The sequence below is a fragment of the Canis lupus genome, chromosome 14 (assembly GCF_048164855.1).
Source record: "Canis lupus baileyi chromosome 14, mCanLup2.hap1, whole genome shotgun sequence".
NCBI lineage: Eukaryota > Metazoa > Chordata > Mammalia > Carnivora > Canidae > Canis > Canis lupus.
In genome coordinates, this window is record NC_132851.1 from 15,440,997 (window position 1) to 15,457,071 (window position 16,075).

General features: G+C 42.0%; 1 protein-coding gene across 1 annotated transcript in view; it reads right to left on the reverse strand.

Annotated features, from left to right (window-relative positions):
- CSMD3 (CUB and Sushi multiple domains 3) overlaps positions 1-7,357 on the reverse strand; it is a 1,168,727-nt gene extending 1,161,370 nt beyond the window's left edge. Inside the window, exon 1 of the mRNA XM_072774281.1 lies at positions 6,719-7,357. Coding sequence (XP_072630382.1) covers positions 6,719-6,896 — 178 coding nt within the window. The 5' untranslated portion in view covers positions 6,897-7,357. The remainder of the gene's footprint in view (positions 1-6,718) is intronic.
- Between the last annotated feature and the right edge of the window lie 8,718 nt (positions 7,358-16,075).

The following is a 16,075-nucleotide window of genomic DNA, read 5'->3' on the forward strand; positions in this document are numbered from 1 at the left end:
TGAAATAATGGCTAGTAAGAAGCTGCTACATTTTTTATTTATTGCTATGGACAAGTTAGGGCTACAAGTTAGGGATGTAGTATGTGGGAATTTACACTGACTTTGCAGATGGAAATGCATTTGAATAATACTGATGATAGCTACCCGGCAATATATATGTTAAATGTATAATCTTCCTCTCCCTATCGGACTACTGATATTCTACATCTCTTTTTGTTTTGTTTTGTTTTGTTTTGTTTTGTTTTGTTTTTTAATAGATAATAGAACTGGGGTTTAGGAAAGCTGAGTTGCTAGTACAGATATAACTGCTGGCAAAAATCATGATTTGACTTCGGATCTCAGTAGCTCCAGAATTCAGTCTTTGCTATAGTGGTTCTCAAACCTTAGAGAATTTCTCAAACTTTAGAGAATTATCAAACAACAGAATTACCTGGATGTTAAAAACACAAATGTCTGTGCCTGACTACCAGGGCATTCAGTAAGCCTTGGTTGGGCACCTGAGATGTAAGCTAACAAGCTTACAGAGAATGTTGATGCTATTTGTTCAGGAACACTTAGAAAATCACTGTAGTGCTAGCATTTAAAAGCCGATTGAATAATATTGTGATATCTAATACCACGTGATTACCATTGATATCCTTATTTGTCCAATTACAAGGTGTGTGATGCAGATGAATGCTGAAAATGTAGACCTTCTAGAGGATATTTCAAACGGGCTTGTGGTCAATAGGCCATGATTATATAGAAAATATCAATCCTTAGGAATCTTTAAGCAGCACCAAGCAGTAGCTTAACAAAGGGTTTGATGGCATGAAATGCATGTGATGGCTACAAGATTGGAGGCTTGAGAGGCAGAAGGATGACCATCAACACTGAATCCTGAATACAAGAAGGTGTTGAAATTTTCTCAATACATTTGTAAATGTGATATTCCTGGTAAGAATGAGCCTTAAAAGGGGCCTAACTCTGAGAAAACCTTGCAGAGATGGAGATTGATCTCTTTGGAAAATACCTTGAAGAACTCACCTGTTTAAGAAGGAAAAGATGAATTTGGTAACAATAGCATCTGTTCTAACATCCTTAGCAGAACTCATTCAAAAGCCCCATCAGAATTTCCACTGTATCCCTAAACTACATACCCCTTTGTCCTATGAGAAAATGGAATGGACAAAAGAGGTAGAAATGTTTTAGAAGCTATGTTTTAAGATAGATAGATAGATAGATAGATAGGCCTTAAGTTGGATTTCTACCTCACACATTTTTCCTAATCTTTAATTTGCAATCATTTTACTTCTAATCTTTCAAACTTTGGACTTTGAAGTACAAAATGGCCTATTTTCTCAAATAGTCATATTGCCCAAAGTAACAGCTTCCTTAGTAGACATGTTGTTGGTGTTTCACAGTCATTTTAACAAACTGGACAAAACATTGAAGCCCTTTCTGGAGACCCTGATGTTGAGAAGAAAGTCACCTTTTGGTATACAAGGAGGAGGGTGTTTGGAGATTAGTGAAGTTCAGTTAAGTCCCTTTCAGTTATTTGAATTTGAGATCTTCAACGAGTATTTTTGCAATAGAGGGTCCCCACATAAGTACAAAGACATTATTAATTGCTTTACCTCTCCTTTTATAAGAGCTCACTTGTGATAGAGTTTTACTATATATAGAATCATGTGTAGATGCCATTTGCTGTTGCTTTATTATTTCACCGTTTCCTTAGTTACCAGATTGTGTGTTCAAGGAAAAGACATATATACCCAAAATCTATTCAGCTATCCCACAAATAGCAAAGCTAATTAATATAATGAAGAGCAACAACAACTACTGCAACTAAGTCTATGCTCCTAGAGTAATTCTATGCCTGTTCTCCTTGAAGGATCTCAAGGAAGCTGGCATCAGGTTTTCAAGGAGCTGAGCCCTGCTCCTTAATTATTTCTTCTCACACAGTCTTCCTACTCAGGCTTGATGCAGCCTTCCCCTCTCCCCCACCCAATCCCCCAACACTAGAAGATTCAGGAAAACACAGTGCTGCAAAATGACATTTCAGAACAATTTCGACAAGGTAACTGTCCAGAAGTTCAGCTCAGAATTCTGGGAGCTGCTCAAGGTTTTTCAGGGCGGTAAATTGGGTTGGCTTAGCAACTTGGTGGTGCAAAGCCTCCCCGAAGGCGACGTGTTCAGGGAGAAGGGAATTCGTCTGATGCCTGGGTCGATCTTTCTTTCTTTGGTCGTCCTGCTTCATTATTATTCTGCAATGTGCTGCAATCCCTGTGCGCGTCGGGCTTTCCACCCTGAGCTGGCCACTCCAGCAGCGCGGGTGGAGGATCACAGGGTGATGGGTTAACCCCATGCTGCTTCATTTCTTCTGCCCCTTCCCCTACGGTCCAGCTAAGCCCTTGCGGCGCTTGAACCCTGGGACCGGCTGCTGCTTCTCTTTCTCCCCAGTGACCGAGCTGGGGTGGGGAAGAAGGGGTCGTAGAGGGACAGCAATCCCAATTACTTGTTCCCCGGTGAGTTTTTCCAACTCCCTGAGTGCCCATCACTGGAGCAGTTGTCTGAGTGAGGGCAGCGCTGCGGTCAGCTTGGGGAAAGGGACTTTTCTCGGTGCCCCCTCGGGACAGCGCGGCGGCAGTGTCCACCGCACCACCGACCATCTAGAGTCCCGGGAACAGAAACGCGTGTTACCTGCCACGCATTTCAGCCCCGGACCCCCACACCGACAGACACCTGCACTCTGCAGGCTTCGCGAAGGCCCCTCGGTGTCCATCCACGGGGATCCCCTCCTCCCAGAAACACACACGCACGCGCCCAGGCCAAGTCAGGCTCTCAGTTTCAGCCTCGGGTGGCTCTTTGAGATTTCATGGAGCCTGGCTTTCTAGAGGAAATCAAAAAGTATTCCCAAAGGAAAAAGACGGGAGGATACCTGTCCAAACTGCAGCGGGACCCCTGACTCAAACACACCATTTTATCTCCCAGCAGGGATCTCAAACATGCTAACCTCAGGGGAAGGGTTTTGATGGTAGCGATGAAGGGGGGCGTGGGGGTGGGGGGGTGGGGGGTTATTTGGATTTTGTCTGTTTGTTTGTTTGTTGTCATTGCTGTTTCGTGAAGACTTTAACTCACTCCATTCCCTGGTGAAAAGCTCCCTCAAGCTCTTCTGACCTGACAGGTATTTTTCTGTAGGGTCGGACTGCGGCCCGAGGGCGAGGAGTGAGGCTCTCAGTCCCCAGGGCCCGCTGGGGTCTGAGACCTCCGGGGCGCGGCCACCCTGGCTAAGGCGAAAGATGCGTCAGGGTTCGCTGGCAGCTCTCCTCCCGCGGGGACCCCGCGCCCCTTTTTAGCCGGGCAAGAGGATGTGAGACCCACTGTTCCAGAAGAGCGCGAGTAGGAGCTCCTTGGAATCCCAGAGCACGCAGACACGTGGATCCTTCTCGAAGCCCAGGGTCCTGCCGGAGCCCCTGGAAGCAGTCGCGGATGCGGGGTGCGGAACGCCGCACACTGGCTCCCACCTGTCGACCGAGGTCAAGGCTTTCTGTACCTTCGCAGGGCTCCTGTCCCCTTTGCATGGCACCTCCCGCGCTGGCTGTGTGGTCTCCCGAGATGGAGCGTGGGAAAGTACCCCCGAGTGTCTGTTTACGTGGGCGGGACGTTTAAGCACGACTTGGAGAGTCACAGTTTGCGTGTGAGTGAGACCTCAACAGACACGCTGCCGCTGCAGGCTGCATTTCAAAAGCCTCTGCCTGCCTGCGCGGCCCCGCGCGCTCGCGAGGGCGCGCGCGTGCGTGCGCGTGTGTGTGTGTGTGTGTGTGTGTGTGTCCTCAAAATAAGCATGTGTCGGGTCTAAGCAGCTCCTCACCCCGATTTGGTGTCCTCCCTCCGCCACCTTTTTTATGAGATGCTGACCGTGGAGATAAAATGGCCAGAGAAGGTTGGCTGTCATCTCGACCCCATTGGAGCAGTTGGGGCCTGCGACCCGAGGCCACTTTGTCTTCTACTCTGAGGCGTTTCCTCCCCCTGAGCCTCTTTGTCGTTGCTGTTGCCGGCGGAGGTGAGATGGTGAAGGGAAGAAAAGTATGGGCCGGAGGTGGAATTCTGTGGCCTGAGCTGTTTACGTAGAAAATCGCGCACCTCGGACTTCCCGGAACACTCCTGCTCACCTCGATTAGGACCTGCAAAGCCCTTAAAACGACGCCCCGTTCTGAGCTTTCCTTTGGGCCCAAGAACGCGGAAGAAACAGTGTGGAAAACAAAGCGGGCATAGACATTGGGGGGAAACACCATTTAAGCAATTTCAGCAATCACGGTTTTAGGAAAACCTCGAGACTGGGGTGAAATTAAATTAAATAAGAAGAGGGGAAAGGCGGATAAGCGACGGTTAAGATTGGCACCATGCACCGGTGACAGGGAACGGATCTAAAGCCCACAGCCCATGGAAGTTTGCTCCTCAGAATTTGAAGACCGCGTTCCAACTTGCAAAATATAGGAGAAACCTTCCGAGTGGCAGAGGAGTGACAAAGAAGAACCCTATTACCATTAAAATGTTTTTTTAAGTTCCGTGAAAAATTGATTTTGAACGGGACCAAAGCAGAGCGTGATACACTCTTTCCTCTCCACGTCCCTCAAACTGGAATATACCGAGTGGAGACCAGTGGTCTCGGTCCAAAGTCCAGGAGCTGTGAGTAAAAGGAGTGGGGTCCCCGTTTCTGGTCCCAATGAAACCAAGTTAACGCGCCCTTCCTTTTTTTCAGCGGCGCGTCTTATTCAGAACATACGGTAGGTGCGGGCAGCCCGGCTGTAATCGCGGGCGGCGCGGCTCAGGGTGCAGCAGGCCCGCGAGCTCTCCCGGCTTTGGAGACTCCCTCCCCCCACCTGCCCCTCGAATGTGTTTTGGCTCAACAGGTACCACAGGAAAACTCGCACTTAACCCTCCAGCAGGTCATCCTCCAGCAGGAGCCTCCCCAACATCTCTCCTGCCGGGAGCTGCTGCTGGCTCCCTGCGCCTCCCCCACGCCGAGCGCGCGTCTAGCAGTCAGCCCCGGGGCCATCCATTAGCCACCGACTCCCAGGGGCAGGCGAACTGAGCCTAAATGTGAGGCTCCTCGCACGTCGAGCCGGCGACGAAAACGAACCCATTGTAAGCAACCCGAGACGCTTCTTGTGCGCTAGGCACTGTAGTTACGCCGCTTAGGACAAGCGTTTTGCCTTGGAGCTAAGCTGAGGCTGGGGTGGGGGGTGGTGTGTGTGTGTGTGGGGGGGAGAGATCAAGCTTTAAGGAGCAGGTTGGGATTACAAGACAGTTGCTGCTACAGACTCCAGAGACGACTTCTTGGCATTTAGGGATGTAAATTAAAATTCGAGACATGTCACCCATCGTTGCTCCTAATAGAATGAGAGGTAACCCCTCCAAGCTCCCTCCACCCAAAACATGAATTATCATTTCCACTGAATGCAAATGGACTGCCTTCTGTGGGGGGACAGCCAGCTGCAAGCTGGACAATAAACTGTTTCATAGAGACGCGGCCCGATTGCGGTTCAGAGAGGCACTCCTTTACAAAGGAAGAAGCGTCCAGTTTGTGTTGACAGCCTTGGCGCGCCTGGGCCAAAACACCCCCCCCACCACCACCACCACCCACCCTCCACCCCCACCCCCGACACACAGACACCCGGGATTTGAAACTAGCTTCACTGAAAGCGACATCCATCGCAGCTATTTGAGCTGCCATGAGTACGGGGAGGTGATTTTTCAAAAACGATGGCATGAGTCATAAACACCTCCTGAGTATTCTTTGCAGCAATTAATGGGCAGCAGGGTGCAGGAGAAGTTGTGGAACAGACCGGGAGATCTATTTTCTCCCTGAGGACAGCTTTTCTTCCAAGGATTCTGACTGTCCCTTGCTTTCTTGCTTAGGGATACATTTTACATCCCACCCACCCCCTCCCCTTGTCTGTGCATGTGACACTCACTCTACCTGTCTGAACGCTGAGACTTGCTGGGGATTTTCTTTTTGGTCGTCAGCTAATGACTTTCCTCCTACCTTCATTCATCCCCAAAGGTGGATGGTTACACTTCGTGGCATCTCAGACCCTTTTAAAGCCTCATTTTAAGCCAGAGCTCTACCGGGGGAAGCTCCCCTAGCATTTATCAGTCAATGCATAAGAGCCCACGTAGTAATAATTCACATATGCATTCAGACATTCATGTTAGTGAGGGGATGCTTGGAAGACCCCTGTGCCCTAATGCAATTAACATCAGCACATTCCTAGCATGTCAGTAACTTTCCTACCTGAAAAGGTTAAAAAGCGTTTGCAGGAGTGTCTTTAATATATGTATTCTAGCCAAAGCATCAAACCCCACTGGGCTGACTAGAAATCAAGGTAATCCTCACCACCAAGTAAAGTCTTGCAGCGGAATTCTGCTGGATATCCACTAGTTAGAAGCTATACGAACCAACTCACGTATTCGTTTGAGCATACTGCAAGAATATTTATTGAGCACAAGCTCAATCACTGCATTGAACGCCAAATCTGGCAAGCAAAATGCATTTCCTATCTGGGGTGGGGGGACGGCGAGAGGGCTGTGAATCAACTCCTTCTTCAGTATTATTATCATTATTTTATGGGAGCAAATTGCAAAGTAAGCTACCAGCCTTTCTCCCCCGGCGACAAGTCAGCTCACCTCCATCCAAAGCAGAGGGGACCCCCCCCTCCGAAAGCAGACCTACCTTTCACACAAGACACCGTCAGGAAAAAGACGAGATTCCAAAACGTAAATCCACTTTTAATCCCCATTTTCTTCATCAGGATGAAGTCTAGGCGGCCACATTTAGCGCATCTTCTCGTGCCAGGCTCCCGGGGCTTGGATTCCTTTGCTCGGCTTTCCCCTTTGCGGATCCCTTTCATATTATTCGCGAGCTCCTAATTCCTGCTCCTCAGCCCGGCGCAGTGGAGTTGTTGCTGTTGGTGGTGCGCGGTCACAGCTCGGAGTGAATGGTGTTTCTGGGATACCACAGCAACCTTGACGAGGACTCAACCATCTCTCCAACGGGGGCACAAAGTCTCTGCTACTCTGGATTCTGTCTTTTCCTGTGCTTTTTCCCCCCCTCCACCAAAATCTACCTCGATTCTAGCTCGTTATAGCAACCACCAGAAACCACTAGTGAGCTTCTTAAAGCCCAGCTCCGCTCTCTGACAAACTCCCCACAATATTTGAAATTAAGGGGCTTGGTTTATTTATTTTTTTTATCCCCCCCGAACAGATCAATTCCGCCTGTAAAAGCAGCCAGAGAAATATTATGTTAGGGAGCTCTCCGATGCAGCCTGCGAACACAGAAACATGTTAGAGGAATATTTTAATCGGAGGATCTGCGCTGCTTTTGGGGAAACCATGCTGATAATGAATCGGGCACCATCGATGCCCACGTCCTTATAATGGGACATGTGTTACTACTGTAGTTGCAGCATATTTCAGGCAGGCGTCTCGCATTTATTATCCTGTGATTTAATTGAAAAAGATTACAGAGAATTTATTTGCACGCATGCATTTACACATTCAAAGGCCTACGTGTAAACCCGTAATCAGGTTTCTATGATTCTGTGAACCGATTTTATCCGTGGCCAGGGCGGGGGTGAGGTGGAGAGGGAGCCAGTCATTTCCCCTAAATAGTTCGCCCTTTCATCCTCCCCCCCTCCCCCCCCCCACCCAGCCGCTTTGCAGCTAATGTGTGCTACTGTTAAACGACTTTATCTGTGGTAGTTATCTAGAACAGACTCATTTGTCTTAATTCTGAATCAGTCCCAAATATGTAAATGGGAGGTTTCTTTCAAAACGTAAAATGTATGTATCTATACATCTGGACTCGGCAGCGCCACACCCCACTCAAGGGTTAACACTGTACAAGGGAAGAGTTCTTGCGCCATCTACTGGCCGTAGCTCAGTCACCCGCTTCTCTTTCCACATCGAGAAAGGATCCCATTTCCTTCATCCCACGGTGTAGGGGAGCTGTGTCCCGAGACAAGCGCATTTGGCTCCCGTGTGCCAATTTCTTAGTCTTTTTTTTTTTTTTTTTTTTTTGGCCGATCCTGGCCCAGATCTAACTGCAAGTTCCTTAGACTAGGCGCCGGATTGGTGATCTGACTTTTCTGGAATCTGATCCCATCTCTGGAGGGGGGAGGGCTGCAGCACTGGTTCTGGAATAGATCATTGCAACGGTGGTTCCTGTCTCCATTTGCTTGCTGAAGGCTATCAGGGGATTAAGCATCTATCTGCAGGGCTTAGTCAAGAGGACTGTCCAATTTGAGTTTGCATCTCTCCACATTGTCCACAAATGATGGCTTCCGTCCCATACACCCCAAGATCACCCGGGTCAGCTTTTTGTCCCTGGGCTCAACGTGAAACTGCCCGCTCAGGGGAGCAAGGTTGTTGCATCTGGAGGGAATTCTGCTCCGGGAAGTGGGCACACTGCGAGTGTCTATAGGGGTGCGTGTTGAGTGGGCTCAATCTGCAGACGTAGGAAGGATTCTAAGCACTCCCGGGTACGTGGCATTTTGTGTGAGTCTGAGAGTCTCCCAGGAGTGTGTGTGTGTGTGTGTGTGTGTGTATGCAGTTGTGAAGGGTAAGAGTGTGTGTTTATGGAAGATGCGGGAGGGTGTGATTTTTTTATGCGTGGGTGTTTTCCCAAACGTATTAGTGCAGTACATATGCGTGTGCATGCATGTGTTCAAATGTGTGTGTACTAAAGAGAGATTTCTCTTTGGGTAAGGAGCCTTAACAAGAGGCAGACGCTGTAGACGCCCAACTGACCTCATTAAATTCGGAGAGGTACATTAAGGGCGGTGTAGTAGAATATTGTTCCTTCCCACCAGCGCTTTTTTTTTTTATTGTCCGAATATGCAGATTTCAAAGGTGAGTGGGTGGCAAGATTGGGACTAGATCGCGGTTGGGAAAATCAACTCTAAAAAACGTCATTAGCTTGCTTTGGTGGCCGCCCTGGCATTGATTTTAGTCAAGATGTCAGAGTGTGTTGCTGCTGCTGTTGCCTGTGGTGGATTGAACGAGGAGTTAGATTCAAACAGGTCCTTGGACTTAATTAAGACACTTGACAAAACCCTCCTTACCAAGTGTGCAGAGGTTAATAACTTCTACTGAATATATTTTTTATTAAAAGAAAACAAAAATCGTGGGTGTATGCAATCAATTTGAACACATGTGTGTATATATATATATATATATATATATATATATATATATATATATATATAATCTCCAGATAGGAGGACTCTAAACCAAAAAACTTTTATTTCTCAAAAGTCAGAAGTATTTTAACAGGAATTATTGTGCAAAAGAAACTTTCACTATGGGACCATCGTGACTGCTACTAAGATACCAATTTCCGATGTTCATTTTCAAACCTGCTACTCCAATAATTCAATTATTGTATTTCCCTAAATGAATCCTTCCTAGCATTTCAATGTGAAGTTGTTAAAACATTTATCTGGTAACTCATAATACCTTGAGCAACGCTGCATTTTTTAGTTTTATAGCTCATCACAAATCATAAACCATTTCTTTATCCACATCTTCTGGATTCCCAGGTATAGAAAATCATATTTTATATGATGAGAAAAGTTAAGGCATGGAGAAATGAATTGGTTTCTTCAAAGTCATCATCAGGAGCACTGACATTTAATTTAATACATTTAGTGCTGGATCATACTTTTTTTCTCCCATGCTAAGCAGACTCCTCTCCAAGAGAGCATTTCCAAAGGTATTCCAGAAAAATAACATTATCGGCCAAAATACTGGATGAGAAATCCCTCAATTTATCCAGAAGGAAAAATACAGTTTCTAAATTTGGGAGGAAGAAATCACCTATCTCACCTAATCTGTAGGAAAGCAGAACAGTTGTAGATGGATTCACTTAAGACTTTTAGAAAGACTTAAAAATTAGGTAATGGGGTGCCTGGGTGGCTCAGTGGTAAAGCATCTGCCTTCCTGGGGTCATGATCCTGGAGTCTTGGAATGGAGCCCCACATTAGGCTCCCTGTTCAGTAGGGAGCCTACTTCTCCCTCTGCTTACCATTCCCCCTGCTTGTGCTCTTTCTCTCTCTGTCAACAGTGTGTAAGGTTTACATGGCACCTCTTATTCAATCACATAACAAATTGCTGAGACAAGTACTACAAATATCCTCATTTTATTGGTGAAGAAACTGATACACAAATTTAACTATCTTGCCTTGCCAGATGTAATATAACTAAGATAAAATATGAACCTATGATGTCTAATTTCTGAATCACTATGCTTGCCCATTTGTACTGTCTTATGCTAGCACACAAAAGTGCTTGTTTTAAATATTCTAATAACAAAAATATGATTTTTATGTAAATTTACCTGTATAATTATAGAAAAGCAAAGATTTATAAAGTAACTTAAAGGTGATCAATTTTTAAAATATATATGTACACATAAAAAACCTTTTTTTTCCTTTTTATACTTGCCAGTTGATTACTAACACCACCCCAACCCCCTTTCATATTATTTTTTTGCTTCTTACGGCCTATTGATCTTCTCACATACACATTAAAGAAGGAAGTGACTTGGCAAGGATCATCAAGCCAATCACAATGATTAAGTACCCTTGAGAGCTTTTAAAAAGAGTTTAGATTAGAAATAGAAGGGTTCTTTAAACTGGAAGTGCCAGATTTCCATTCTTTTTCAGTACCCTCAAAATACATATGAAACAAAATTAAGTTCGATCTTAAAATGGGGTTTAGTTGTCACTTAAAAAGGAGAAGATAAACAGCTTTTCAAAAATTGCATCATATTAAACAGGTGCTCAATATGTATTTGCTGTGTTTTAGTATCACAGGGGCAATATCACACAAAAATAATCAAAGCACAGTAGGTACACAGAGAAAAAGCAACAAAGAATTGGTAAGAGGTTATCTTTAATTTTGGAAAGAAGTATATATACATTTGACAAATTGTAAACTTACAAAGTATTTTGTTAATTCATGTCACAGATATACCAGCTTACATGAGGATCATTGTCTAAAATAGTCCTGCCTGTTAGAGTGGAATGTCCTCTGATTGTAGAGATACATTTTTTTAATCAAAGGGTCTGCTGGGGGAAAAAAAATTACCCAGGGTGAAAAAATCAGCAGTGATTTACAACTAATCAAGCAGGCCTTTCCCTGTTTGTTTATAATTTTTATAAAGAATGCACTGCCAGGACAGTAGGAGCAAAGGAAGAACTCATTTTCTCATTTTTTCTACAAATGTCCATTCTTAGACTCATTTTGTCTGACCTCCTCAGCCCCTGGGAAATAAAACATTTGAATTTAAATGTTGAATCTAGAATAATGAGGGAATTCTAATTCAAGTCTATACATTTCCTCGGTTTGCAATAGTCCTTATTGGGTTGAGTAGAAAAAAAAAAAAAAAAGATCTAATGTTCATGATAACATAACTTGTCTTTAAACAATTTTATTTAAGAATCTAAATTATCAGGTAGATAAAAGTATCTGTCCTGCTATTAATCAGGAGGTATTCCTGAGAGGTGGGATGAACCTCTTGGAATGTTACTAAGTGTGCCTTCCTAGGCATTCATTCCTCTTATATCCTGACTCCTCTTTCTATTTCATTAAGAGAGAGGCTTAACAGGTATTTCAATCTTTTAAGCTCTAGCCATATTAAGAAGGTCAGAAACTGAAGTTTCTATGTCATATAAGGGTAATAATTTTGAAGACTGAAAGAATGGAAAAACTTTAAAACTGAGGGCAGTATATTGGTGGATCCATACAAACCATATTTTGACTCCATAAAAAAACTTAACATTTGACATGAGTCACATATGTAATAAATTGAGTACATTAGCATTCAAATTTTCTTAACTGCTGTTGAATAACTAAAGACAATGTAATGTATAGTATATAGATAATTAAACACAAAGCATGGGAGCCCATTTTTCTGAAAGGAAAGAACCATGGTGAATAGCTAGGGGATATGTGTCCTGAAAGAAAAAATACAAGAATGGAGAGACTTTAAAGATCTTTCTGTTTGTCTTGGGGTGTATTTCATTTCACTCTCCTACTAACCCTGGGCCTTATATCACTTAACTTGTCTCTGCATAAAGGAATAAAAATTAAAAGTTAAGCAGAAAGAGGCTTTGCTGAACAATCAGGATAACCCACGTCTCTTCTTTTTGTAAGTAATAAAGTTGTTTTGCTGACATGATTTGAATAAATCTCAATTCCCAGTGTAGCAGATCTTTTTTATCATCATTTCTTTAACTCTAATAGTTACATGATATCAGCCTCAATGCACTTGAGAATATATAAATATTTAGGGAACATAAATCAAAAGTGTATATTTAAAAAAACCAAATCTATCAAAATTACTATCATAATGCAATGCATATTTGATTTCATACCCTGAAGTTATCTGCCAATAAACTCATTATTATCTCGTAGAAATTCGGCACTCTGACTTTATTATCATCCACATATTCTCTGCTAATCTTCAAAATTTATTATAATTTCTTGAGATAAATGCATATTTTCAAATGTTCAGAGTACAGTGAAACCACTAATACATTTTATTCTGTAGCTTTTTAGTCTATCATAGAATAGGTAGCAGGTATTTTGTTTCATATCTACTTAAACATCCATTTTATGGAATTTTGCTAAGAAATCTAAACTAGCAATGAAGCATTTTACAACTGAAAGTTAATTCTGAAAAGGTGCATTATTTGTTTGTTTACTTTGAGAAAGAGAGAGAAAGAGAGACAGTGTAAAGAGAGGGGCAGAGGGAGAGAGAGAGAATCCCAAACAGGCTCCATGCCCGCAGCGGAGTATGCAAGGGGCTTGACCCCATCACCCAAGATCAGCACCCACGCCAAAATCAAGAGTCAGTCGCTTAAATGACTGAGCCACCCAGGTGCCCTACATTAGCCATTTTTAAATTCTATTTAATCATAACCCTAGAAGCCCCAGCTAAGCAAAATACAGTCCACACGTAGAAGGTAACTACATGTAGCCTGTGCCTAGAATTTCCTTTCACAGGATAGTGAAGTGGTTTTGCTATTGGTGATAAAGCAGAATTCATTAACTTTTTGTAAATATAATTATAAGATTATTTTCTTCTCAATATTTATAAGATCTTAAATTAGAGGAACCATTCATAATAATACAGTTGGATGTTTCACAGATTTGAAGTCTGTAACCCATATAAGTGTATGCAAGTACTTGTATCTGAACCATAAGACTTTGAATATTTGGAGATCCTGGCTGGCTCAGTCCATAGAGCATCTGACTCTTGATCTTAAGGTCCTTAGTTCAAGCCCCATGTTGGGAGTGGAGCCTACTTAAAAAAAAAAAAAAAAAAAAGCATATGAATATTCACAACTACATAATTTGATCCAATACTTAAACTTCCCAAATGATCACTAACAATTCTGTTATTTCATTGGTTTTTCAAATTTATCTAAAATTAACAAGTATTGAAATATTTCCCAGAATAAGAGTGCAGGAAGCCAAACAATATAAACATCCTTTCTTCAGAGGAAGATAACTGTGACCTTGACTTAAAAGGATCATTTTGGCCACCAAAGAAAAGAAAATCAATGCAGCTGATTCTGGTTTGGCTACACATAATCCAATTTGGATTGTAAGTACAAATATCTGTCCCATCTGGACAGGGATCAATTTCATCTTTGCTCTTTGTGCAGCAAGTATCATTTTCATCTGTGCGTTCCCTCATTTATTTAAGAAATCATTTTGAGTTCCTATTGCAAGGACACAAAAAATAAGAATTACACATTATTTCCAAGGAGCTTACAATGTAACAGAAGGAGTAGGATATGTTCTCAGGTCACAATAGTGAATATCAAGTTAGTATAACTACTTTAAGAGAGATGCCTATAAAACACCAAGATAGTGGGAGATTATTTATAGCTGGGAGAATTGGTGAAAACCTCAAGTAAGGCAGATGCATTTGAGCCATTCTAGAGTCATCTGGGGATGTTTGATAGGAAAAATCTTTTTTTTTTTTTTTATAGGAAAAGTCTTGGTGGAGTTATTGTTTTCTGGAAATATTACAAGTTAAAAAACCTATAAGCATATTTAGGATTTAGTCAGGTAGGTTACGTGATACTTTTAGAAAACATATGGCAGATGAGGCCAGAAAGGTGAAATTAACAGTGAGAAGTGGGAATTGGAAGACAATAAGAACCCTTGCCAATATTTTCCTACATTTTTTTTCTTTAGTAGATCATAATGATTGGTCAGTTCAAATAAACCTCCAGTGGCACATTTTTAAACAACTTAATCAATAGATTGTTTCATTGAATAAGCAAATCAATTTGTTTTGTTATTTTTTATGCAGTGGTTTATAAAAAGAATCAATTTAACCTTTCAAGTTGATTGAAATATCAGGAATTTATTATAAATATACTAAATAATGTTCATTAATTATTATATAATGAATATAAATAAAATATATAATAAACAACAAAAATATAATAGTGAAATTAATATTAATTAATATATATAAATCTGTGGTTAGATCTAGAATATTTTTGTCTCTGGTTATAGACTGTAACACTACAAAGAAATGCTATATTTGCAAATGCATAGAGAATTTACCTCATTATCCAATATATGAATACAAATTTGAATTTTGGGAAATTTCACATGTCTAGAGTAGGTTTGAATGAACCTCCACTCTATAGCATGACATAAAACTTCTATATGGATACAGTAGCAACAGCATTTCTTAGGGTATTAAGCTATCCAACAATTATGTGATCATCACTCAGTTTATCCATTTTGATTTTAAAAATGTTCTTCTCCTGACAGAAAAAGAATATTGATCCTTATTTTTCCCAGTTAGCTTTGCCCTTTCTTAAATTAAAAAGCAACAACCAAAACACAATGAAAGCAAACAACAACAACAAAAGAAGCAACAACCAAATAATAACAATAACAACAAACAAGTCTATTTCTGGTTAGAAATCTTGCACTCTCAGTGATTAGAAGAAGGTGGGGAAAAAGAATATGATGAATAAACATAAATTCTTCCTTTCGAAAGGAAAAATAAATACTTTATAAAGTCTAGGTCAGCATGCAGTAAGGCCATTAAGATAAACAAACTAGGATTGAAGATGCCTTTAGGCTAGGAATGCTATATAACATTTTAATAACAGAAGGAGATTTAATAAAATGGGAATAACTGTTTACCTCACAGTTTTTGTTAACTCACTCAAGAAGTGTGAAAGTATAAGAAGTTATCTTTTACACTTATCATTCCATACCTTCTTATATAGTTTTAATGTGTTGAATAGTGAACCTACCCCACCACACCCTCATCCCCATCAAATATTTCCAAATCCTAATCCCTAGAGCCTATGAATGTGACTTTTTTTTTTTTTAAGATTGTATTTATTTATTCATGAGAGGCACACAGAGAGAAGTGCAGACTCCCTGTGGGGAGCTCTATGTGGGACTCAATCCCAAGACCCTGAGATCACAAACTGAGCCAAAGGCAGACACTCAACCACTGAGCCATCCAGGTGCCCTGTGGCCTTATTTTTGAAACAAACAAGACTTTGTAAATGTAGCTAAGGATCTTGAGGTGAAATCATCCTAGATTTAAGGTGGACCCTAAATCCATGGCAAGTGTCCTTAAAAAAGAGAGAGATTTGAGGTACAAAGACTCAAAGGAGAAGCCAAAGTGAAAAAGGAAGCAGATATGATGAATCTACGAGCCAAGGAATGCTAGAGTGCCGGCAATTACCAGAAATTAGGAGAGAGGCATGGAATGAAGTCTTCCTCAGAGCTTTCAGAAGGAATCCATCCTGTGACAGCTTTATTTCAAACTGTGAAAGAATAAATTTCTATTGTTTCAAGACAAGTTGCCAGTAATTTATTATGGCAGCACTAGGAAACTAATACATGTAGTAAACAAAACTACCAATGACATTTGTCTTATGAACCTGACTACTGGATTTCAATTTGATCTCTATTACCTGTGTCTTTTTACCTCTGCCCACCTCCCCATGGGCTTCCTTTCCTATCCCCATCC